Raw genomic sequence first — 23,848 nt, 5'->3', positions numbered from 1 at the left:
ATGGCTGCATGCTCTATCGCCATCTAACAACAGATACTTTTAAGTTAGATATAGGTTTCACTATTTGTTTAAGATAACATAAGGTAGTAGTAGCTCAATATCTCTAGAAATGAATTAATTTTCGCCATGTTACAAAATGTAATGATACAAAGCTCCTACAAACAACGTCTTTGAGATTTTGAATTCGCAATTCCACTTAATGAAAATGTAAGGGATCAGCCAGATTGATCGACAACAGCGCAATTAGTAGTAATTAATAACTTGACTTAGTTGATCATGTAGGCTATTCTGACACGCACTGATGCCTGACCACCACACGAAACTGTAAATGTTACAGATATCTCATCACCACAGACGACTGTAGAGGCTACTGATTAGTTAAAAAATCTAGCTTATACCAGAGCCATACACGATGTTGTGTTTAATAATCCATTCAGATATCTCTTGAATTTCTCACCAGGTGAAACTCAAACTATTTAGAAAGTTAAAGGAATTTCTCTGGACTATAAATTTTGCTATACAGATTCTTCCTTTTTATCAATTTCATGTTTAATAATTTAGGTTAAAAACAACACATAATACTTTTATTTTGTTTCAACACAAGATATATGGGATTTATTCAAAACACTGCAATTCTATAATACAAATGAATTAAAACATACTGTCAAAACTATTATACTCACTGTACAGTACACAATATTACTAGTCGTTAACATAAAAAGAACCAAAATCAGTTGACAGAAGTTGGCAAAGATTTGTAATGCTAGAAACATACAGTTATCACAGAATATATTTGCAAATGATCTGACCAATCTTTCTGAACATATATAACTATATTCAAGCACATGTACAAAATTATTTTTCTTTTTTCCCTCTTCTTTTCATAGCTGCAGTACACTGAGGACAAAACCACTTGCCTTTGGGTGGCTGAGTGATTCCAACACAAGGATAGTGGAACCATTCAAATGGACACTGTAAAAAAATATAAACTAGTGAATTATTTAAAACTGGTATAAAAGTAATTCGTCACTAATATTCTAAGATGCCATACTCAGTTAAACAAGTCATACTGTGTTATTATTATCTTCGTAAATATTTCATGTGAATAAACACGCGGAAAGGTTACTGCCATCTTGTGGAAAACTTCCAAGTTATAATTTTTGTAATGATTAAAAAATTTGAAACAATACGATAAGGAATTATTTTTAATAGTTTCTGATAAATATAAGAAAATCCAAATTCTTATTAAGAAACTGTTATTTATTTATTTATTAATAAACAAACTCTTTATTAACACCACAGGTTAGCTATCCTTTAGTATGAAACAATAAAATCTGAAAGCAAGTAAAATGTATTTCTTTTCACAAAAGTACAACTTTATAATGTATGTAAATATACTCTTCAAAAAAAGAAACGCAAAAGGCAAAATTTGAGACAAACTGTTAACAAGTTTATTCCGGGTAGTTCTGTATGACATGTGTGAAACTTTGCATATTCACTGCTGAACATCCAAAGTCTGCAAAGGCGAAGTCCACGCTCACTAGGTGAAGTTTAACGTCACTCAACGTCAATAACGAGTATGCCCCCGTGAGCATCAATAACTGCTTGGCATCTCCTGCCCATGGAAGCGATGAGATGACGAATCACATCCTGTGGAATGGCTGTCCACTCAGCCTGCAAAGCTGCTGCAAGCTGAGGTAGAGCCTGCGGTTAAGGTTGTCGCCGTCGCAGACGTCGGTCCAATTCGTCCCAAAGATGTTCGATGGGGTTTAAATCTGGTGATCTGGAGGGCCAGGGAAGAACGTTGATGTTGTGGTGTCTCAAGAAGACAGTGGTGAGTCGGACTGTGTGAGGACGGGCGTTGTCATGTTGAAAAACGTCGTTGACGTTCACCATGATGGGTTGCACATGGGGCCTAAGAATCTCGTAGACGGTTGTGTACGGTCTGATCGAAAATCCTACTCAGCCCTGGTATGGTTGAGGCAGTAGACGTCGCAGTGGTGGTCCTATCCCGAAGGTGACATAACCAGATGTTGCGATCTTGTGCGGGCGTGGTCACACGAGGTCTGCCAGATCGTGGACGGTCACGAGTTGATTCATGTTGTTGGTGACGATTCCATAGCCTTGTGATGGTGCTTGGGTGGACATTCACAGCTCTGGCAACATCTGATCGAGATTCGCCTGCTTCCAAGTGACCAATGGCGTTGTTGCGTTGTACTTCAGTCAGTCTTGGCGTAACTGTATTGCGTGTCGGTGGCTTAACACTGAGCTATGGAAACCGAGAACCCGTCACTTTTATAGGGATTTTGCACATGTTGCACTTGCAGAACATGCAGATCTCTCAAACAAATTTATTGGACACGCATGCGTTTTGGCGAAAAGTCCGATGTTTTCCTCGGTTTTCAAAGTGCACAACTTTTATTGTCATTTTGGTCTGACAATCAGTGCCTTAACACGTGTAACATCACATACTCTGAGCTTGTAACGTTATTACATATATTTCTCTTTAAAATAACAAAAATATCCCTTTTGCGTATATTTTTTGACGAGTATATATATATATATATTTTGTTTTCAATTTACACCTCTTTTAATTTTAAATTTTTGGTTTCTTAAAAACTTGGATTACAAAAAACAAATTATTTTGTGACTAATGTTTAGAATCAAAACCTAATCAAGTCTTTAAATCAACATTAATGTTCACAAACATTAAACTATTTCTAATGTTAACAATAAAGCTACTATAATATAGTAATTCCACAGTCTACAAAATTAAATCATTTTTCAAAAATTATACTTGTATTTTGTGGAATTTAGGTACTTTGGTAATTTTATCATTAACACTAAAATATTATTTCAGTGTTAGTTTAAAGAATTTAATTAGGCTTTGATTTAACATTAATTGCCCATGTTGTGCAGTGATACACACAGTGTCACTGTGTTAAGAACATTATTATCAGAAGTATACATTTCCATAAAATGTAAAACAGATAAGTGCTAGTGTGAAGAGACTTCTGAAGTAAACCAAGCACTAATACTGCTGTGCTTGTAAGTGTTCTCTCACCAGTAACACTTTTAAAGTAAACCAAGCACTAATTTCAAATTATAAAACACTCCAAAATTAAGATAACCATCCTCACATCTTCATTATCACAAGCAACCATATCGCCATATGAAACTTGGTTACATATGCAGTAGCGAGGTTCATTTGGATCATAAGTCCAGTCTACAGCTTGATTGCTCTCGTCATAATAACTCGAATCACCAGAGTCTTCTGATGGAGGAGGTATAGGTTCAACAGGCTGGGCTTGATTAGAACGTGATGAACCTCTGAAATATTCCAATCACAGTAACAAAATTATGTTTTGATCAACTAGTTAAACTGTTAAGAAAGCCAACCAAAAGCAACATTTGTTTCTCAGGATGATTGGCATGGGTATTAACACTTTTATTGGTGAGCAGAGAATGTTTTGTTTGACCTTGTTAGGTTAACCTGAAGATAACCTAGAAAGATTGAAACATGTTCTCTGCTTATCATTAAGTGTTAATACTACAGAACTAGCCATTCTGAGATACATTTTTATTTCAAGTGGGTTTCTTGTCATCAAGAAAAGCAAATTTTGTTAGGAAAGGTACTCTTAATCTCTGTTACATGAATACAAGACAGATAAAAACTAACCAACACAAAAAACTTTAATAAAGTTTATTTATGCTTGAAGTCAAAAGCCAAAGATTCCAAAATGCAAGTTTGAAACTCCTTTTAAACTATTTGCATTTTGGCTACATACAGCTGTACACAAGGCAAAAACTACCAGGTTTTTAACCAAAAATATTTATTGGTAGGTAACTGTATCATGTAACCAGGGAGAAAGGGCTATCAAGCTTTAACTAATATACCTAGTGGTAGATTGCTGTATCAACAGGTGTAACCAGGAAGAAAGGGCAACAAGATTTTAACTAATATACCTAGTAGTACACGTTGCTGTATCAACAAGTGTAACCAGGAAGAAAGGGCTACCAGGCTTTAACTAATATACCTAGTAGTAGGTTGCTGTATCAACAGGTGTAACCAGAACAAAAGGGCTACCAGGGTTTAACTAAATATATCTAGCATAATGACCACAGGTGTAACAGTGAGAAAGGGCTGTCACACTTTAATTAAATATATTTAGTGGAAGGTCACTGTATCATGATCACAACTGTAACCAGGGGGGATGAACTATCAGACTTTATGACACATTTTACATTTAAAATCTCTACTGTAGTTAGAACATAGTGTTATTACTTAGTTCTGATTAACCTATTACAGTGGAGCGCCATTAAGCCATGGACCAGTAAACCACGAAATCGCTTAAGCCGCAGTAGCAAGTCTTGTGAGCGAGGATTATCGTGGCTCACCGCTAAAGTTAAGAACGTGTAAAAACGCGGCTTACGAATTTAATCCTGGTTTTATAACTTCAAGGGGATATTTAAAAAGGATTTGCTTTAATTTGGGAAATAAATAAAATATATTACAATAGAAATCGACCGTTAATCTACCTTATCCGCTCTCTATGTCAGCTTTATGGAGGCCGCCATTGTTACCGAATCACACCTCTCCATACATTAAAGTTAATCTGCAGTAAATCCATGAAAAAAGTGATAAATAATTAAAGTATTATGTTTAATTTGGTAACCCGATATAATGATCACGCAATGGCCCGGATGAGGCTCCTTGGCGGAGCTGTCGGCGACTTCGGCTTTTCAAGCCGTGGTTAAGCAGGTTGACCCCCCAAATACCGCTGCTTAACGGCGCTCCACTGTACTTAATGATAAATACTTACAATTGAGATATTTTGGAATTTATGTTTTTAAAGAGCTCTGAAAGAACCACACCCATATACTGTATAATGTAAAATATTTAGATTTTACCACACCCATATACTGTATAGTGTAAAATATTTAGCTTTTATCACACCCATATACTGTATAGTGTAAAATATTTAGTTTTTACGGACAGGTTTTAACTATTAACTATGAAACAGCAGGATGAGTGAAATAAAGGTTAGTATAACTGTGCATATATATCCTTTAAATCAATTTTGTAACATGAATAACAAAAGCTGTAGAGGGACAAAGTACTTCACACTGATTTCTGTATTTATGTATGTGACAATTCTTATATTTAAACTAGTTCTTGCACTGTTTATTTATATTTAATTATATAAGTGTAACAATTATTACAACTAAAGTAGTTCCTGTACTATTTTTCTATCTTTAATGATGTATGCAACAAACATTACAATTAAATTATTGAGCTAATTTTTATATTTAGCAGAAAAGTTCTTAAAAATTAGTTAACAAAACTATGTACTACATTTTTAACACACTGTGTACACAACAATATTACTATACTATGCATTACATCAAACAGTACTTCTTAACAAAAACACAAAAGAAAATTTAATAAATCACTTGCTTCTTTGATTTCTTTGTAGATTCATGAGCAGTTTGAATTGATGTCAAAGAACCAATGTCTTTACTTGCCAAAGTAAATTCTCTACTTAAATTGGGAAGGTGATTCAGTGTCCCTGTGTTAATAGCCTCATAGCTAGCTTTTAAGCTAGCTGTTCTTCTGCCCTGCTGCATCTGGAAATGCCAATATTAAAATATACCAAACAACTAGAGAATATATACACAAACACACACACATATATATATATACATAGAAGTCTTAAACTTAAGCTTTGACATTCGTAATACATTTACTCAAAAAATGCGACAACTGTCCAGTAAGAATACAACATGCAGGTTGATGCTTCAAATATTTCAACTACATTTACATGTTAAAACTGCCCAAACTTTATGGTTTTGGAACACTGGCTTGCTATGTGCCACTATAACTATGCAGATTTGTTACACTGCATGTTCTAAACCAGGCTACTTGGACTGGACACCTATTTATTGTTTGTCTTGTGTACAGAGTTGTTCAAAACTTGTATGAGAAGCATGTTACAAATGCTGCTAGTGTATTCCAAATATATTCAAGGAATTGCAACTCCCATACAAATATATGATGTATCACTACTGAAATGGTACAGACTGATGATCAAAAGTTCCAATTTACCCCTGCATTCCTTCACAGTCAACAACAAAAAAGTAATTCAAATTTTTAAGCTAATGTCATTTTTTTTTTCAACAACAACAAAACAGCATTTAGGGTCACAGCAATAACAGAGTCTATCAGGAACTGGAAACAGAAACTTACTTACTACTACAGTATAACTCTTTGTCACAATTATAATACACCTTCCAATATGTCATTAATTAAACATAGCTAGGAATGTACCTTAGGCTCATATTTATATCCTCATTTACACAATACATTCTAAAATTTCACACAGTTCACAAGTGATATAGTGATGAAATCCACACAAATCAGATATACATTAACACTAATCAGTCCCTCATGTTTGAAAATTTAAAAACAAAAAACACAAAGAAAAAGGAAATGTAGGTGAAGAAAACCACTGTGAAGTTTTCTTCATGTGATTAATTAAAGTTAGAACCATATAAATCAAGAACTAGCTTTTAGTGTGTATAACTGGTGTACTGGTTCAAGTTACAACCATATAAATTAATAACTAACTTTTAGTGTGTATAACTGGTGTACTGATTCAGGTTAAAGAGACATAAATCAAGAATTTTTTGTGTGTATAACTGGTGTACTGGTTCAAGTTACAACCACATAAATTAAGAACTAACTTTTAGTATGTATAACTAATATACGGATTCAGGTCAGAAAAATATAAAAGTGTGTAGCCAGTGTATTGATTCAAATGTAGATGAAGCAACAACAACTTTTAGTGTGTATAACTGGTATATTAATCTACATCATCAAAGAGTGAAAAAAGAAAAGAAAAAAGACTGGAAGATCAAAATAGCCTTAGTTATGACATAGATTGTTAAACAGTGATAAAAACAAAACTGGTAGATCAAGGTAATAATTCTAGTTAAAAACTCTTAATTACCATTGTGCATGGTCTCAATCATTTTGAATGACCTTGTAACCACAAAACTACATATAATACACCCTTTAATTTATAAAGTTTAACTTCATGAAATTTGGAAATATTTTGAAAAACAGAGTTTTTAATTAAGTATTTTCACTGAAGTTTTACCTCTAAGTTTATGGAGCATCTACTGGGTTAGCCTGAGTGCACAGTGACTTTAAAACTGAGATTAAAAATATTTTTTTCATCTTTCAGTTTTAACATTTCATTTGCATAACTCTAGAACCTTCTAAATGAAAGTCAAAAGTTTATTGAAATACATTGATAAAAGTTGTTTGAAATTCAATTTTGAATGTAACACTGTAAAAAGTATACAACATTTGACCCAAATTCATTAGAAGTTTAAGAGAGTAGTTGAAGATTGTTAAACTCCACTTGCCAATAATAGCTAACTTACATTAAACAACACAATCTGTTGTATACACCTTGTATTATGGCTAGCAAACAATGACCTTGATCACCACTGTCAGATGGTTCTTTAAGTTAAAGATATTTGCAGAAAAATAATTAGAATAATCGTACCTGCTGAGTTGCTGCTATTGCTTGGGATGCAGCTGCTGCAATGGCATTACTACCAACTGGAAGACCATAGCTTAATGACGACTGGGAAGTTGTCACTTTTTCTCCTCCAGTGCTACTAACAGATGATGTAGACGACTGACTTGATGAAGTTCCTCCAGTATTTTTTGCTTCTCGGCTCCCTTCGTGTCCAACAGACGCTAATACCTTTTCTGACTGTGTCCGTTTCTCTGGTAGACAAATCTGTCCACCTGCCACACCTAGCTTGCGTTCTTTCAGTTGAAAAATCAGATTTACAATCTTCCTAAACATCTACTATTATTATTATTTTCAGTAACATGTTTTACTTAAATATCATATTTGCTTCTAATAAATACCTAGGTCTGTATTAAATATCACCAAGTTCAATCTACATAAACATTTTTTGAGTTCAGTGCACACAGCAATCCTTAATAAGTGTTTAGTTTTGTCACTAACTCCAATCTATGTTACCACTTTTAACATTATCAATTGCTAACCAAAATCTAGATAATTTTGAAACTCATGTATAGGTTTCTATTACTACATCTAATATTTATGTCACAACATAATGCTGTTTAGCTTTGTACTAATCAAAATCTATGTAACCACTTCAAACCCACATTTACTTTATAACTTCTTAGTGATTGGGCTATTTACATAACACCTTCAACAATTCCATTTATTAATGCTTTAAGAAACTGATGTAAGTTCAATGGATGTGGTAGAAATGAAAGAATTAACATTATACTTTGTAGTAACTCAAACATTATTCATTCATATGCCTGGGAAGAGCCAAGCGATAAAACTTTTAACAACTCAGAAGTATTTTAAATAGTATACATACATTATGTGAGAAATGAATGATAAAACTTTAAGAACTTGGTAATCAGTAATACCTTAAACAGTATGTATGAAATCAGTAAGAGCAGGATGATGGAAACATGCAGAGGGTTGAGTACATTATATTAAAATGATTTTAATATGCAAATCAGTAAGTCATGTGACAAGTACAGCTGATAAAAAGTTATGATACAATAATAGTATCACAATGATATTTGGAACATTGTTTGGCTAATTATAGGCATACCACTGAAAACTGAATATATATGAAAAGGGTATGTAACTTTTTCCAACACATAATATTCACTCCCTAAGATCATTAAATATGTGTTCAGAACAGGGATTTAGAATTTCCAGAATGAGAGATATTCCTTGTGCTTAATAGAATATGAATTTTCTTAGGATACCACAGCTGTCCTGAGACATTAAACAAGTTGTGCATCAGATATGGTAAGCAGTTCAGCATCTTGTGAGAATCCAAAAACATAAAAGTCAGTAGCAAAAGCAACAGTATGCAACATAATCAAAATGAACCTCCATCTGCAAACAAGATCAGCACGGTATGGGTTTGTCAAAATCAGGCTTTTAGTGATAAATTCCACTGTTTTCACATACCTCAAATAGGTGGAGAAAGAAACATGTATTCATGCTATTTCATATTAAGACAAACCCATCAAGTTATGAGACACAGTGTTTATGGATTTATTGGTAATCGTACTCTTAGACACTAGGAAACTGTTGTCTTTATACACTAAATTATAGAAATCTTAACATAATAAAGCCTTTTGAAACAGAAATTAAATTGAGCAGTGTTATTGATAAGATGCATGATTGTCAGACAGGTCACGATCAGGCATGTCAAAACAGGTTGTAATGCCATAACTTTGATTAATAGAATGTACTCAACTTCTTGCTGAATAGTATCTTTCAAAGTATTCTTGAATTCGGGAATGCTATAAATATTACAACAATTATCCATAAATCCAAAGTGTAGTGAAAGCTTTAAAACCAGTGTAATATCTCCAACATACTAATTTTCATCACTTACTTTCAGCCTTTAAACTGTTTTGAAGTTTTGGAAGTTTATCTAACTCCAAAGACCCTACAAGAGTTAAAAAAAAAAACTTAATCATAACTCCTTACGAGCCAAAAATATGAAACACTATATTATCATATATTATTAGCCCAACATAAAACTTTGTCATTATACCTGGATGTTGTTGCAAAGGTGAGAATTAAAGGATGCCTAATACAACTAAATCTATAAACATCATAGTCCTCATCCTGAAACCTTTGCAACAGTTTAAATATAGTAGTGATAGATTAGATTTTTTTTAGAATTTTAACAAACAGGTATGTGAGGTAGCTACAATTAAAGACTGGAAAGCCAAAAGCTAATTTAATATGTACACAAAGTTTAGTGTACATGGAACAATATGTTCTGATTATTAGCAAATAGAATATAACTGTTTTTTTGTTTTTTTAACAAATTTGATTTTTCTTTCTTTAACTTTTTGCGTAGAAGCACAAGTCTGTAAAACAGTATTAAGCTGGTCATGAAGTTAAGTCTGCTAATAGTAAAAAAAATGTTGCTGTTAAAACTCACTTTTTTCTAAAACTTCTGTAATTCCTGGGTTATCTGCTTCTAATTCCATTTTAAATTTCTGAAGCTCTTGATCTAACCTTCTTAAGTATCTGTCCACCTAAGAAATTTTTAATAACAGAGTTCAGTACAAATACACAGATAAAATAAAACATTAAATCTTTTAGTTCCATAAAAAAAAGCATTTACATTCACACTTTTTTTTGTCGACTTTGTTTGAAACAAAAATTATCAGCTCATCATGGTACAGGTTGTGTTACATACTAAAATTTTATTATAAAGTACAATTCTAATAAAATGCTAACCAAGTCATACATCTGGTTTGCTATTTGAACTTTCTCATCTGCATCTTCCAGGGCCTTGTAATAATCCTGCAAAAAAACAACAACTGAGTGTACTAGAAATATTAAATGTTCTAAATTTCTAGTTTCAATTCAACACATCATAAAAGCTTTAATGTAATGGGGAAATAATGATCTCAGTGAATATTTTTACAATATCAATTTCTTTTCTATAGAATGATTCACTGAGGAAATTGTCTTATGTTCCTCCAAAGAAGGCTAACAGAGAATAACTTAAACAGTAATAAGTACATAAAATATTATTTACTTAGGTATAATACTGACACACATATGACATTGTAAAAGGTCTATGGACTATTCTCTACACTTCAAATACTTTTCTTTGAATTGTAACTTTTTGGTCCACTTCTCAGTAAAAGAGCTGAAAATTCACAATTGAAAAAAACATACTCATAATATAGACAATAATGTTTATTTTTTTACCTACTAATTTAAACATATTATGGGTTTAAGAAACACATACACATCTTTATTGTTTAATTACAAACTAAAATATTAAGATGTATAATTTATATATTCAGTAGCTGGTAAATTACTTTATAACATCTTGCATTTAACAGTTTTCAAATTAGTTTAATATTTCTATTGCATTGAGCATTCTGTAGTTATTTTTATATTCTCTGTATTAAAGAATAATATTAGAGTAGCTCACTGTTTACTTTAATGTTTGTTGTACTACAAAGTAGCTCACAATTTAAGGTTTTGTGTATTGCAGTAGCTCACCATGTACTTCAGTGTTTAATACAATGTTTGTTGTACTGAAATAAACTGTTTTACAATTCACTTAAACTGAAAATGTATTTTCAATAGGTACTTTGGTTCTCTCACAAATTTAGCCTTTCCCATTTCATGATGCCCTCTATATGCAATATTTTTTGTAACATGCCATCAGCCTTCCACATGTCCCCCTATTGAAATCAAAGATTCCAAAATGTCTCATGAGCAACTAAACATGTTTATCTTTCCATCAATAGGAAAGCAAGCATCATGTGTCTTCCTTTATGCATCACAACTGAACCATCATATCGAAGGTTAGCCGACATAAGCAGTGGAAGATTGTGGAGGGAAGTAACTATCAGAAATACATTTTTGGTTCAGAAAAATTATAACTTCCAATACAGTAATTCCCTTCTCTCATAAGATTAGCTAGAATACCACACTGAAATGAGAAGGAAGAAGAAACATATCCCTGCAAAAGCACCTAAAGGATAACTTTGTACTTAAGAAAAACACCACACCATTAGATATCTTCTTGTCATGAACAGTTACGAATAAATATTGCAGAAAAGAAAGGGTGCAATCCCAATACGAAAAGATAAGTCAGTAAAGAAATCCCAATCAAATAAGTAAATAAATAACTAAATACCATAGAAGAAAAGTTTATAAATGAGAATGTGTCCCACACTGTAGAGTGGCTAGGGTAGAGTGGACCATACTCAATACGTCAACTACACCCAAAACCTCATTAAAGTAGGATGAAGATCATAAAGTTATCACCTCAAGCCCTAAAATCATGGATGTTAGGAAATTAATAGCTCCAGGGCATGACACAGGAGTGGAAATGAGCCAGAAAACTAAGAATGTGACATCTTGTATCTGAGAGAAGTTCATTACATACAATCAACTCGCACAACTATGAGCTTGGTCAGAAATACCCAAAGGTCAATAATATCACCACTGAAAGAGAAAATGAGGGAATGCCCAGGACAGAAATGGAAACAACCCATTTATAACCTCCATGACCTATGACATAGAAGGAAGAATCAAAGGAGGAAGATGTACAACCTCCAATCTATGTGAGGACTTGTGTTGATTAGTTCACTTGATTTCCAAAACCATGAGTGGAGTACCAACATCTGTGTGATGATAAGATGAGGGCACCAAATCGACGGTGTAAACTGCATTGAAACATCTCACTCTGTCATATGTGTCATTAAATCCAGAGGGCGGTATGCCTTCTATGCTGGCAGAACACCACTGCTCTACTCTAAATAGTTATAGTCATCTGTATGGAACCCATCCAACAGGATGCCTTCATGGTCAACCACCTCAGTGGCTTGGAAGTGATAAGGACTCTCATACTTCAGTGGAAGAAAGGGAGGAAAAGACAGCAATGAAGAGTTGGGGAGGGACTGCTACACCCAAGACAGTGTAATGAGCAATCACAAAACCTTATTTTGAAAAACAAACTATACCAATTTATTCAATCAAACCATGGCAGGGATGGACAGCTATCCCACATCATCCATGGGTGGTATTGTGCAGAATAGGCCTATTTATAAAGCAGGTATTACAAGGTTATTGACACCAAAGTGATCTTGTGAAACATCCCATCTTAAAGGTAAGCATGCATGGCCATGAAAAAGTGAGCAAATGTACAGTGCAGATTTGTATAGAAAGAATATTCGGACAGGCACTACTTCCCAAAGGGTGGTATCCAATACACAAAAATTGAAGTAAAGTCATCTAAAAGAAATTAAAGCATTATTAAAGACCTACCTACCTAATGTCACAGCTACACTGAAGTCTGACATGTAGCAAATACCACACTGTGATGGTGAAAGTAGGAGATGAATGTGTGAGGGGTGGTTCACATGCCCAACTACAGAATCTTCTCTAAAGGCTTGAAAGGCAAGAGAAAAGATAAGATAGAGGATTTAATAGAAGGTAACATGAAATGGCATAAACTGGAAAGAGGACAAAAAGAAATGTCAACTGGATTAAGCAATGAACCCAACTGGTAAGAGTAAAGGGAGAAATATCTCAGGAGGAAAAGGATATTGCCAGAGAATAAATAGATGGGAATGGAAAGGGTACACATCAAACATAGAAGTCTATCTAAATCAGGACAAAGGTAGAGAGAGAAACAGAAGCAAAGGAAAGGGGGGGGGAGAAGGAGGTACCTTCATGTGCCACCAAGATTTTGGGAAGTAAAGAATGATAAAAAAAAAGATATGTTGGGTACGAGTGATATTGATAAATATATCTGACTGATACTACTTGCAAGCCAATATGTCTCAAGTAAAATGCAATATGCATAACCATAGGTAATGTAAGAATGAAGTAAAATCAAAGTGGAATACAACATTAATGTCCCAATCTGGAAGCATTTTATGTTGTTTGGAATTAAGCACAAAGCTGTACAATGGGCAATCTGTGTTCTGCCCATCATGGGTATTAAAGCAAAAAATAACCAACATTTGGAAAAAACTTATAACAAAATACAACATTCCAGTAAATACCAAATTTATTCAAAAACCAAGTACAAAACTAAAGTCCATACGATGTAAAAACTACACTGACAAACACAACACCAACATAATTTATAAAATACAATGTGATAACTGCCATGACTTCTATATTGGAAAAACAAGCAAAAAATGGAAACTAGATTCAAAGAACAAAAAAAAAACACCTCAATACATTTTTGAACACTGCAAATCAAATAAACACAGCATAACCATAGAAAACACCCAGATGCTAAATAGGGAGAGAAATATAAAGAAATGCAAAATCAAATAAGCCCAATTTATACAAAAACTAAAACCAAAATTAAATCAATATAAAGGAATATCTTTATACCTATACTAATTAATAGCCTAACATCTAACTGCAATGCCCTCCCTACAATGCCGTACCCATTTATACTCTCATCCCTAAGACATTCACCCAGCTACAGTCAGTTGCAAGCTCTCTCTTTGTTAACCTCAAGATGACATAGTAAGGTTCGAAATATTGTTCTCCTCTATTAATAAAAGTGTTAATATCAATATCAGCTGTTCTCATATACATTTTTACTTCAAGTGGGTTTCTCATCATCAATAATAACTCAAATTTTGTTTGTGATGTCCAAATACAAAGCCTATAGTTTCATACAAATTAGTAATTCAAATTACCAATATTAACAAGCTAGAATATAAAATAAGAACCTCATCTAATTGTTTAAATATGGCTTATGTACTGAATCAAACACAGTTTCCTGCTCATCTCTTTCCATTCTTGGTAATGGTCCCTTATATATGCTTACTTCAATATATAACATGCAAATAACCAATCAAAATCTCAGAAATCCATTTTGTGGCTTTCTCAATCATTTCAGAGTACTACTTAGAAAGTCAACTTATTCTCTGAAACCAAGATTTCAAGCAGGTAGATTGAGTCTTTACTCTGCTAGAAATTGCATATTTTTTTAAGATAAAATAAAGCTTAGTTACTAAGCATTATAAATTATAGTGAAATTCTATGATATCATAGTTAATTATGATTTCTGGTTATTCAAATATATATATAAACTTTAAAAGAATTATTTTGTTTCATATCATACACAGTTTACTATGACTGTTGTGCTTTTATACGCAGATGTACACCTTGTAAAACTTAAAATACTGATATGGTTCAATGTTGTATTAATTAGTGCCTCTACCATATTGGGGGCAGGCATGCTAATTTCAAGAGGTAAGTTTTATCTTATTTACCCTCAAATGGTAGTACCTTTTTCTTTTTTTTTAATTTCTTTATATTTTTTCATCTTTTATATGTTTATCTTTTTCTTATTTTTACTTGGAAGAGCAGTCACTTTCCAACAACTGTCTGTAGGCAGTGAAGGGTGATATAGGTGTGGGACATTGTAGGCTTGAGTACCCATATCTCACTCTCCTAATTTCTATTTACATTATTTTAATTTCTATTGCTATTCCTTTGTTATATTTCTTTATATGAGACTGACAAAGAGAAGTTAAGACTGACAGACAGTATATCCCTACTACAATATGGGTCCTACTTTCTCAGTTGCCTCCAAAACTTAGGATACATTTTATATCCCACATTATAGCCTCTACACAAATCCAAACCTCTGACTAATGTTAGTTTGTTTCAGCTAGTTGCTTTTTTAACAAACTAATATTAGTCAGAGGTTTGGATTTGATGCTTTTAACACAGTCCTTCCTTTTGATTTTATTTTATTTTACTTAACTATTCAGTATTAATATTCTCTCTATATATATGTATATATTTTTCTTATTTTAACTTAGGAGAGCAGTCACCTTCCCACAACTGTCTGCAAGCAGTGAAGGGTGATATAGGTGTGGGACATTGTAGGCTTGAGTACCCACATCTCACTCTCCTAATTTCAAAATTTCTAATCTTCTTATGTGAGACTAGTGAACTGGAAGTTAAGACTGATAGTTGGTGTATCCCCACCACAATGCAGGTCCTACCTCTTCAGTCACCTTCAAAATCTAGGATACATTTTATGATCCCATGTTGTAGCTTGTGCTGTGCCCTTGGATTTTTTTAAAAATATGCAGTATATTTTGTTTAATTTTAACATGTTTTCTTCATGGGTTAAATATTTATGGTTATAATATATATATACGTGTGTGTGTGTGTGTGTGTGTATAATGTTATAAGATTTAAGCTATTTAGACAAAACTTTATGCCTTCATGTTATAATTTGTAGTCATTGTAGAATAAAAAAAACATAATTTATATTTATTTCTTAATTTTTTATGGTGATTACAAGGTTGGTCAGTGCGACAGCCCCCATATAGTTAGAGTAGAGAAAATAACAAAATATATAAAGTTTAAATGAAAACAAACATTTGAAATACATTTAAGATGTTTTAGAGATAACACAAATAATATTTGACATTTTGGGGATGATGAAGAGTTTTTAATGATAACATGAAAATCATTTCACACTCAATCTACTAAAGAAACAGATTTGATATTTTCACAAATAAAGCTTTAGTAAAAATCTGATTTTTTGTGTACAGAAGTTCTGCAATCTCTATTAAATGTCTACCAAATTATATGAAAGTACACATAATGCATTAAGAGGAATAGTATTAATATTTAAATCGTGCATATTATACAAAGCCTGTTGCAAAACAGTTAATACTTGTTGTACTTAACACTAGTTCACTGTTTACTTTAATCCTTATTGCACTATATAGCAGCTAACTGTTCAATCTAATATTTGTTGTATTATACAGTAGCTCACTGTTTAATTTAATGTTTGATATACTATCAAGTAGCTAACAGATTGCTTTATTGTACTAGAGTAACTTAATGTTTATTTAAATATTTGTTGAACTACTCAGAAGGTCACAGTTTCATGTTTATTGTGCTGTACAGTGGCTCACTGTTTACTGTGATATTTATCTTTTCGGTAATCCTTTACAATTACTGTAATCTTTGTTGTGTGTACAGTACCTTGCTGACATTTTTTACAGTTAATTGCAATCTGGCAAAAATAATACTTGGATTCACTAATCTGTACCTTCTTCAAATGTTTTTTTTTAATTATTCACAATCACTAATCACTTAAACAAAAAAAATCTTAAAACAAGATCTTGCTGTATGTCAATAAATTTTCTTCATATATAACATTTTATTTGAGGAATAGAAACAGTATGTCTTCTACCTCTAATCTTTTCAATCACTAATCACTTAAACAAGAAAAATGTTAAAACAAGATCTTACTGTATGTCAATAAATTTTCTTCATATATAACATTTTATTTGAGGAATAGAAAGAGTATATCTTCTACCTCTCTAATCTTTTCGTACTCTGCATCTCTTTGATCCGGTTTTAGTTTCTTGGCATTAGGAAAGAACTGTTTAACCTGTTCTTCGAGACTGTCCATTCCATCTACACAAGAAATGGAAACATGTTTCAATACTGTTACTTACTGTCAAACTGACACTACTTTTGTAAATTGTAGATATTAATAAACTTTGCTCTGTGTAAAAACTGTGACAAGAACCATCTGGTCTGGACGTTTAATAACTTGCTCATACTTGTTCATTCTTCCATTTTGTAACTAATAACATTGATAAATCAAAATAATTATCTTTTGCAAATCTTCTTAAGCCTTTCTAGACATTGAACCCTTCCTTACTTTGAACTTGGAGGTCCATCTCTCGAATCTCTGTGAATCTATCACGTAGTTCTTGTGGTAGATGTTCAATCACTAAAAAAGTACAAATTCTTATTTCTAATATGTTGGTACTTTTAACATAAGTGTGATAACACAATAAGCTAAAAGTTTATAATCTTTTAAACTTAGTGTTACTATTGAACTATTTCATATAGGTAACAAAAAACTTATTAGACTGCTTGAAAAGTTTTTAAATTAAACTTGGATTAAAACAATAATATTTTTCCAAAATATAAGACATAAAAAGGGAATACAATCAATACTGAATAAAAAGTTGTTATTCATACAAGACTTTTTCTTTAAAAAAGGTACAATGTAGCTGTGTTAACTATACCAATGAGCATAATCCATGAACAAAAATATTCTAAATATAATCTACATCATAATGTACATCATAACGACCAGCTAGCTGCCTTCCACTTATATACTAGGGATGGCTAACTCGGATCGCCCTCGCCTAACTTTGGGCGAAATTCAAAACCAAAGAATTAGTGAATAAGTAAAGAAACAGCCACTGTTAATCACTTCATTAACATAATTCTGTTGAATGTGAACATAAGTATTAAAGTCTCTAAAGCTAAAACATCATGTAATTAAATGCTAACAAAAAAATACCCTCCTTTTTTTTACATTATTATCACTATTGAAAAATTAATCAATCAAATTAACTTACATATTTGTGCAATAAAAAACACTTACTTTCAAGATAGTCTTCTAAATACAACATTTTTATGATGGCTCACTCTACAGCTGTCCTGTCAACAACTAAAAAATGTTAAGTATGGACACCTTTCTGAAATTCGGTGCTTATAAAACTACATTGATTTCAATTCATATAAAACTTTAGAAAACAATAAAAAATATTTTATTTGAATTACAAATCCCAAAAAATGATGCATAAATTTCATGGAGTTGAAACTGTTAATCTCTAGTTGTATAATTATCAACATATACAAGTCATGCTGAGGGACTGGGCCCAAAAAATGTTTTAATAAAGTACTAGATAACCTCCTACTGGATCTATTGTGGCAGGCAAATAGCTAATTAGACTGACTGGGAGTTTGATATGAAGGCAGATGTTTTTAAATTGCTTTAATAGAATACAGAGTTTTGAAGGTTTTAGTTATTAAATTGCTGTCATTGCAGCAACATGCAGCTCAGAAAACAAAAAAACAATGTAACCAGTGGGGTTGCCTTGTTTCTTTGTTTTCTATACTGTATAATGCTTATTTGGCATGAAAAGATAATGCAGTAATATATAAATTCTAAGTACAGCCAACTAATGCTGAAGAAAAACAAATGCCACAAGGTGACGTTGTTAATCCTTTCACTACAGACTTGGTAAAATATACAGGAGTTCATCTACACATTTGCACATGTTAAGTATTTGAACTACAACTCTGGATATAGTATGTGTACCTTCATAAAATTTTACAGACTTTTAGTAAAGATTACAAGTATTTTGTATACAAAAATCAGATTTTGTTTAAAGAAATATTTTAACTAAAGATTTGTTTGTGAAAATGAGTATTTTTCATTACTAGTCTAAGTGCAAAGTGACTTCATGTTATGATTAAACAACTATTCTTTGTTTCAAAATATTATTTGCATAGTTTTCAAAATGCCCTTAAATACATTTCATATGTTTATTTTCAATAAGACTTTATATTTTATTCCATTTTCTATACCCTAACTATGCAGGGTCTGTCAGTTAACTAGCCTCGTAACCATCATGAAAAAAATTAGGAAATAAATATAAATTATGCTTTTTTCATGCTAGAATGGCTACATATTATAACACAAAAATACAAATGTTTAGTCTAAATAGCTTAAGTTTCATAGCTCTATACATTTACACATATATTTTATTACATTGACCTTTTAGTCATACCTAGCTAACATTACATAACTAGTATTGATATAGTGTACACGTGCTTATGCTATGTATCCAGTAATATAAAACCAAACTTTAGTCTTCCCTCTCCTGGTTGTGTTTTAGTGGACTAGTATTTCACAATATATAGTCACATTTTATATATATAGAATATTACTATTTAGAAACAGGCTATTAAACTTATTATTCTTAAAATATAGAAAAATAAAACAATAAGTAAAACAAACAATTATCTCTTCTCACAACCACCTTTGTACATGGTTGCTGCTGGACATAGACTGCTAAGCCTTTTAAAATTTTCACATGGAGGATATGAAACAATTTTTTTAGGTAATATATATATATAGTTGAATAACCTAAAAATCATAGATTACTCTAGTGATACCATAACATTCCACTATAATTTATTAAGCTTAGTAACTAAGATGAACTTAGATTTAAAAAACTATGAAACTTTAAGCAGATTAAAGACACCACCTACCTCCTTGAAAACTTAAGTCGAAAGATTGTGGTAGCGTTTTCACAGATTAAAATGTCAGAGAAAACCACTCTGGGGACATTCTAAGATGTTGGTTGGTCATTCACATGTCATACGTCAAAGTGTATATAATGGATTGTTTTCAAAAATGGAAAGAGGTGAATGGGGCCACTGCATTTGATACAGTACATAAGCTATACCTTAGCAAAATAAAAAGATACAAGGTTATTAGTTTATATTCTAGCTTGATAATATTAGTAATTTGAGTTTTTAATTTGCACAAAACTAAAGACTTAGTATTTTGACATTGCAAACATATAATTTTAAACATTGTTGCATTCAAAATACCACAACTCACTAAAATCTATATTTAGGTGTGTTCTTTTAAAGTTTACTTTTAAATTAAGAAATTAACTCATTTGAATTATAATCTACAATTTGATTCCAAATTTATTGACATAAATTCATAAAATAGTAGTTCAATAAAATTTTGAATGCAAGTAAACAAAAATGATGACATGACCTTTGACTCATGTCCTGTTGTGAATAGATTATCTAAACAAAAGAAAGTTTACCTGTTGCATTCAGATGGCTTTATTTAGCTAGTTTTTACTAGGATGTTGTCAAGTGAAGGAATATTTCAAGAGCACTGCTATTTTACTTTTGTGACAATTAATACCGATGAAAAGGAAGCATGAGTTAAAGACACCCAAGGGAGGAAGATGTGGAACTAAATACATCATGGGGAGAGGAAGATGTGAACCAAAACAAACCTGAGGGAGAGGAAGCTGTGGTGCTTAACACACCATGGGAGAGAAAGCTGTGGAGCTAAACACACCATGGGGAAAAAATATGTCAAGCTAAACACACCTGAGAGAGAGGAAGCTGTGGAACTTATCACAGCCTAGTAGAAGTTAATGTCATTCCCAACATGTGTCTTCAGTTTTTTGTCATAATAAATATTTTATTCATTTATTTACATTCATTGCTTTGCATTTAAAGGAAGTCAGTCATCTACTACTAACCATCCCCTTATCTGAATTAAGTGTGAAATGGCCTATTGGAGAAACACCTGGACTATACAATCTACTTTTGTAAAAATTAAATATGAAAGATTTTCAACATGTCATTCTGCACACTTGAGCTACATAAGTAGATTGTACAATCACCAATGTATTTCTACAAGTTCTTCTTTAATAGGCAGTTGCTGCCCATTTCACAGTCATCATAATATGGAAGCTATGTCTATCAAATGATACTTCCTTTTTTTTCTCGGCCACGTTTGTTATTTTTGGGTTTGCCTATCTGACTGTTGTCTGAAACTTGGTTTTACTTAAAAGTACCACAGGAGTTGGTAGTTGGGTGGTATAATGTTGTTATTAGAGGGATAAAGTGACAGTGGGTTAATGCTATAAGTGGTGTATAGGCTAGGTACTGGTGTTTCTCATTTTCACTTCCAGAATGCACAATAATCTACAGTCATGAGTACTTCAGGTGAACATTTATGAATTGGAGTTTGCTCACAAAAACTGACATATATATATATATATATATATATATGTAATTTTAACTCAAAAAGAAGCCAAAACAAAAAAATGCTGCATCAACTGAAAAGATTCCAGGATACAAGTTACGATGTGGGATTATAGAATGTACCCTAGATTTTGGAGGTGACTGAAGTAGGAACCACATAGTAGTGGGGATACACCATCTATCAGTTTTAACCTCCATCTGCCAGTCTCACATAAAAAATAAAGAACAGCAATAGATATAGAAATTAGTTAAGGCTATTATAGTTAGTCAGAGGTTTGGATTTGCCATTTTTATGGTAGTCTTTCCTCATAATTTTACTTATTTTACTATTTAAATTCATTAAAATGTAATTATTTTCACTAATACATATATACCCACACACATATATTTTCTTCCTTTTTTACCATTATAACATTACACATACACTCACCTATATACATATAAGAACCAAAACTCCAATATCAGTATGATACAAAGATAAGGCATAATTGTTACAGAGGGATTTGCACTAATTTAGTCAATATATTTTAAGTACCCACCCTCAAAATATATCTAAAAGTAATGCTCAATTACAAAAGCTTATTAAGAATCCTGAATGACAGTGAAATAATCAGGAAAGATGATGTCAAATTGACAGGATTTTAAAATTCATGTTGTTGTTTTAGTTTTGCAGAAAGATTTTGTCTATTATTTGATGGGCTTTGAACAACATATTAAGAGGCAGGCATTGGTGTATTGTAAAAATTAATGCAACACTGATACAGGTATACTGTAAACTGGGAGACAACACTGGCATTGACATATTAAAAAAATTTGGACAGCACTTACATTGGTATATCATGAAGTGAGAGATAACACTATTTTCAATAGTAATTTTGAGATCACTTTTACCTCTTTTAATAAATTAGCAAAATATTGTAATTCACTCTACCCTTATACCAATCATACTGTGTACAATGTTTTTAATTTTTGTCTGTAAACTGATAACAATGAAATAGGTTTTTCAAACCATCAAACACTAGTGTTCAAACAGAGAGAAAATAAAACCAGTGGTAGTTTGTAAAATATCGACAGGGATATGCATTATGATTTTGAAACAACGTGTGCATTATCCAAACTTTTCTGAATAAAAATTTAATTCCATTGTGTGTTTTTGCTCTGAAGAAATTTTATTCTCCTAAAACCAACAGCTTTTCATATACTTACAAAAATATTTTAAACACAAAGTTTTATTTGTAAAACCCTCGGGCTTTATTATAATTTATAAAACTTTCGTTAGAAATCTTTAGTAGGAAAGTGCATAACAGTAAAACTATTGGAATACACGCTTCCAAACCACGTTTTTTTGTTTTACAAGAAAACGTGAACTTCCCGCTAAAAATATTGTATAACAGAATATTAATTTTGGTTAGAAATATAGATAAAATAAGTATGTAATACAAATATAATATATGCTTCAAAACCACGTTTACCGGTTCAAAAAATGCCTAATAGTGTAGAAGTGAATTAGATTCTCGCGAAAAGAATTTGGGATACAGTTATACAAATACTAACAGAGGTGCGCACAGAATAACCAATAAGTAAATAACTAGTGAACTACGAAATTTACGACTAACAAATTTAACAGTTTGAAAAACTTAGAAATTCAAGTTCAGGGTTTCATACACAGTCACATAAAAGTAAAAACTGTACTACCTATCCTAATGAGAAAATATGTATACCTGATAATTCTGTATTCCAAAATACTACAAACAACCTAAGCTTCCATAACCACAACATCCCTACATAGAGATTTCTTACTCTCTTGCTCCTAGGCGGCGAAACGCGTATATACATTTCTTTTATACTGGATTAAACTTTTATTATATTTTTAAAGGATTTGAAAAATAAATTATTCTGGTTAATTGATAATAACTATTTCGGCAGTCATATCTTATTTATGTTTTTTCAAACAAGTGTTACTGCAGTTGACGTATCTATGTATGTTAATCTTAATGTTTCTATAATGGATGCCCATTTATTAAACAGAGTAACGGCCTGGCATCTGAGGGCTGCGGGTTCGAATCTCTGTCGCACCAAACATGCTCGTCCTTTCAGCTGTGAAGGGCGTTATAATTTACGATCAATCCCACTATTTGTTGGTAAAAAAGTAGCCCAAGAGTTGGCGGTGGATGGCAGTGACTAGCTGCCTCGTATCAAAATTATTGCTGTTGTATTCATTAACGTGGCGAAAATAAATCTTTTATAAACTATTAGAAATGCTTAAAGCCCCAAATATTACATGAATTAATATTTTATTAACACTTTATATAATTCTGTGTTTGTACATATATCTGTGTACGTAAATATAGATATACGTATAATCCCACTATTGAGTTTAGGTATAATACATTACATTAACGAACTTGAATATGCAAATTTCAGATTATGTGACAAACACGCATGCATAATATCGCGGTGGAATGGCATGTATCAGAATTACAGATGGACTATGTGATTGATACATAGATAGCGTAATATAATCGAAAATTTATCGCTTTTGGGAAGGGTGTGCAAAATAATCCTACACACAGTGTATAAAAATGTGTTGAGTTCAGGGATTTAGA

At 32.1% G+C, this 23,848-nt stretch overlaps 1 protein-coding gene across 5 annotated transcripts; it reads right to left on the bottom strand.

Moving 5' to 3' along the window:
• Positions 1-582: 582 nt before the first annotated feature.
• Ing3 (Inhibitor of growth family, member 3) lies at positions 583-23,069 on the bottom strand. Of its 5 annotated transcripts, none has more exons than XM_076494548.1 (12): positions 22,964-23,059; positions 19,713-19,909; positions 18,037-18,102; positions 17,299-17,370; positions 16,948-17,048; positions 10,341-10,406; positions 10,039-10,135; positions 9,481-9,534; positions 7,575-7,843; positions 5,459-5,628; positions 3,141-3,330; positions 583-972 (listed from the first exon to the last, which is right to left on the bottom strand). In XM_076494548.1, exons 3-12 carry the CDS (start codon positions 18,062-18,064, stop codon positions 856-858), a joined length of 1,164 nt encoding a protein of 387 aa, XP_076350663.1. In that variant the 5' UTR covers positions 18,065-18,102; positions 19,713-19,909; positions 22,964-23,059; the 3' UTR covers positions 583-855. The 5 variants fall into 5 exon arrangements, with proteins under 5 accessions (XP_076350663.1, XP_076350664.1, XP_076350661.1 ...); XM_076494549.1 differs by having other exon boundaries at positions 18,037-18,092; XM_076494546.1 differs by lacking the exon at positions 19,713-19,909 and having other exon boundaries at positions 22,964-23,069.
• Positions 23,070-23,848: the final 779 nt, after the last annotated feature.

The sequence above is a fragment of the Tachypleus tridentatus genome, chromosome 3 (assembly GCF_004210375.1).
Source record: "Tachypleus tridentatus isolate NWPU-2018 chromosome 3, ASM421037v1, whole genome shotgun sequence".
Classification (NCBI taxonomy): Eukaryota; Metazoa; Arthropoda; class Merostomata; order Xiphosura; family Limulidae; genus Tachypleus; species Tachypleus tridentatus.
Note: the sequence above shows the minus strand (reverse complement) of the source record. Positions and strands in the feature narration are given on the sequence as shown.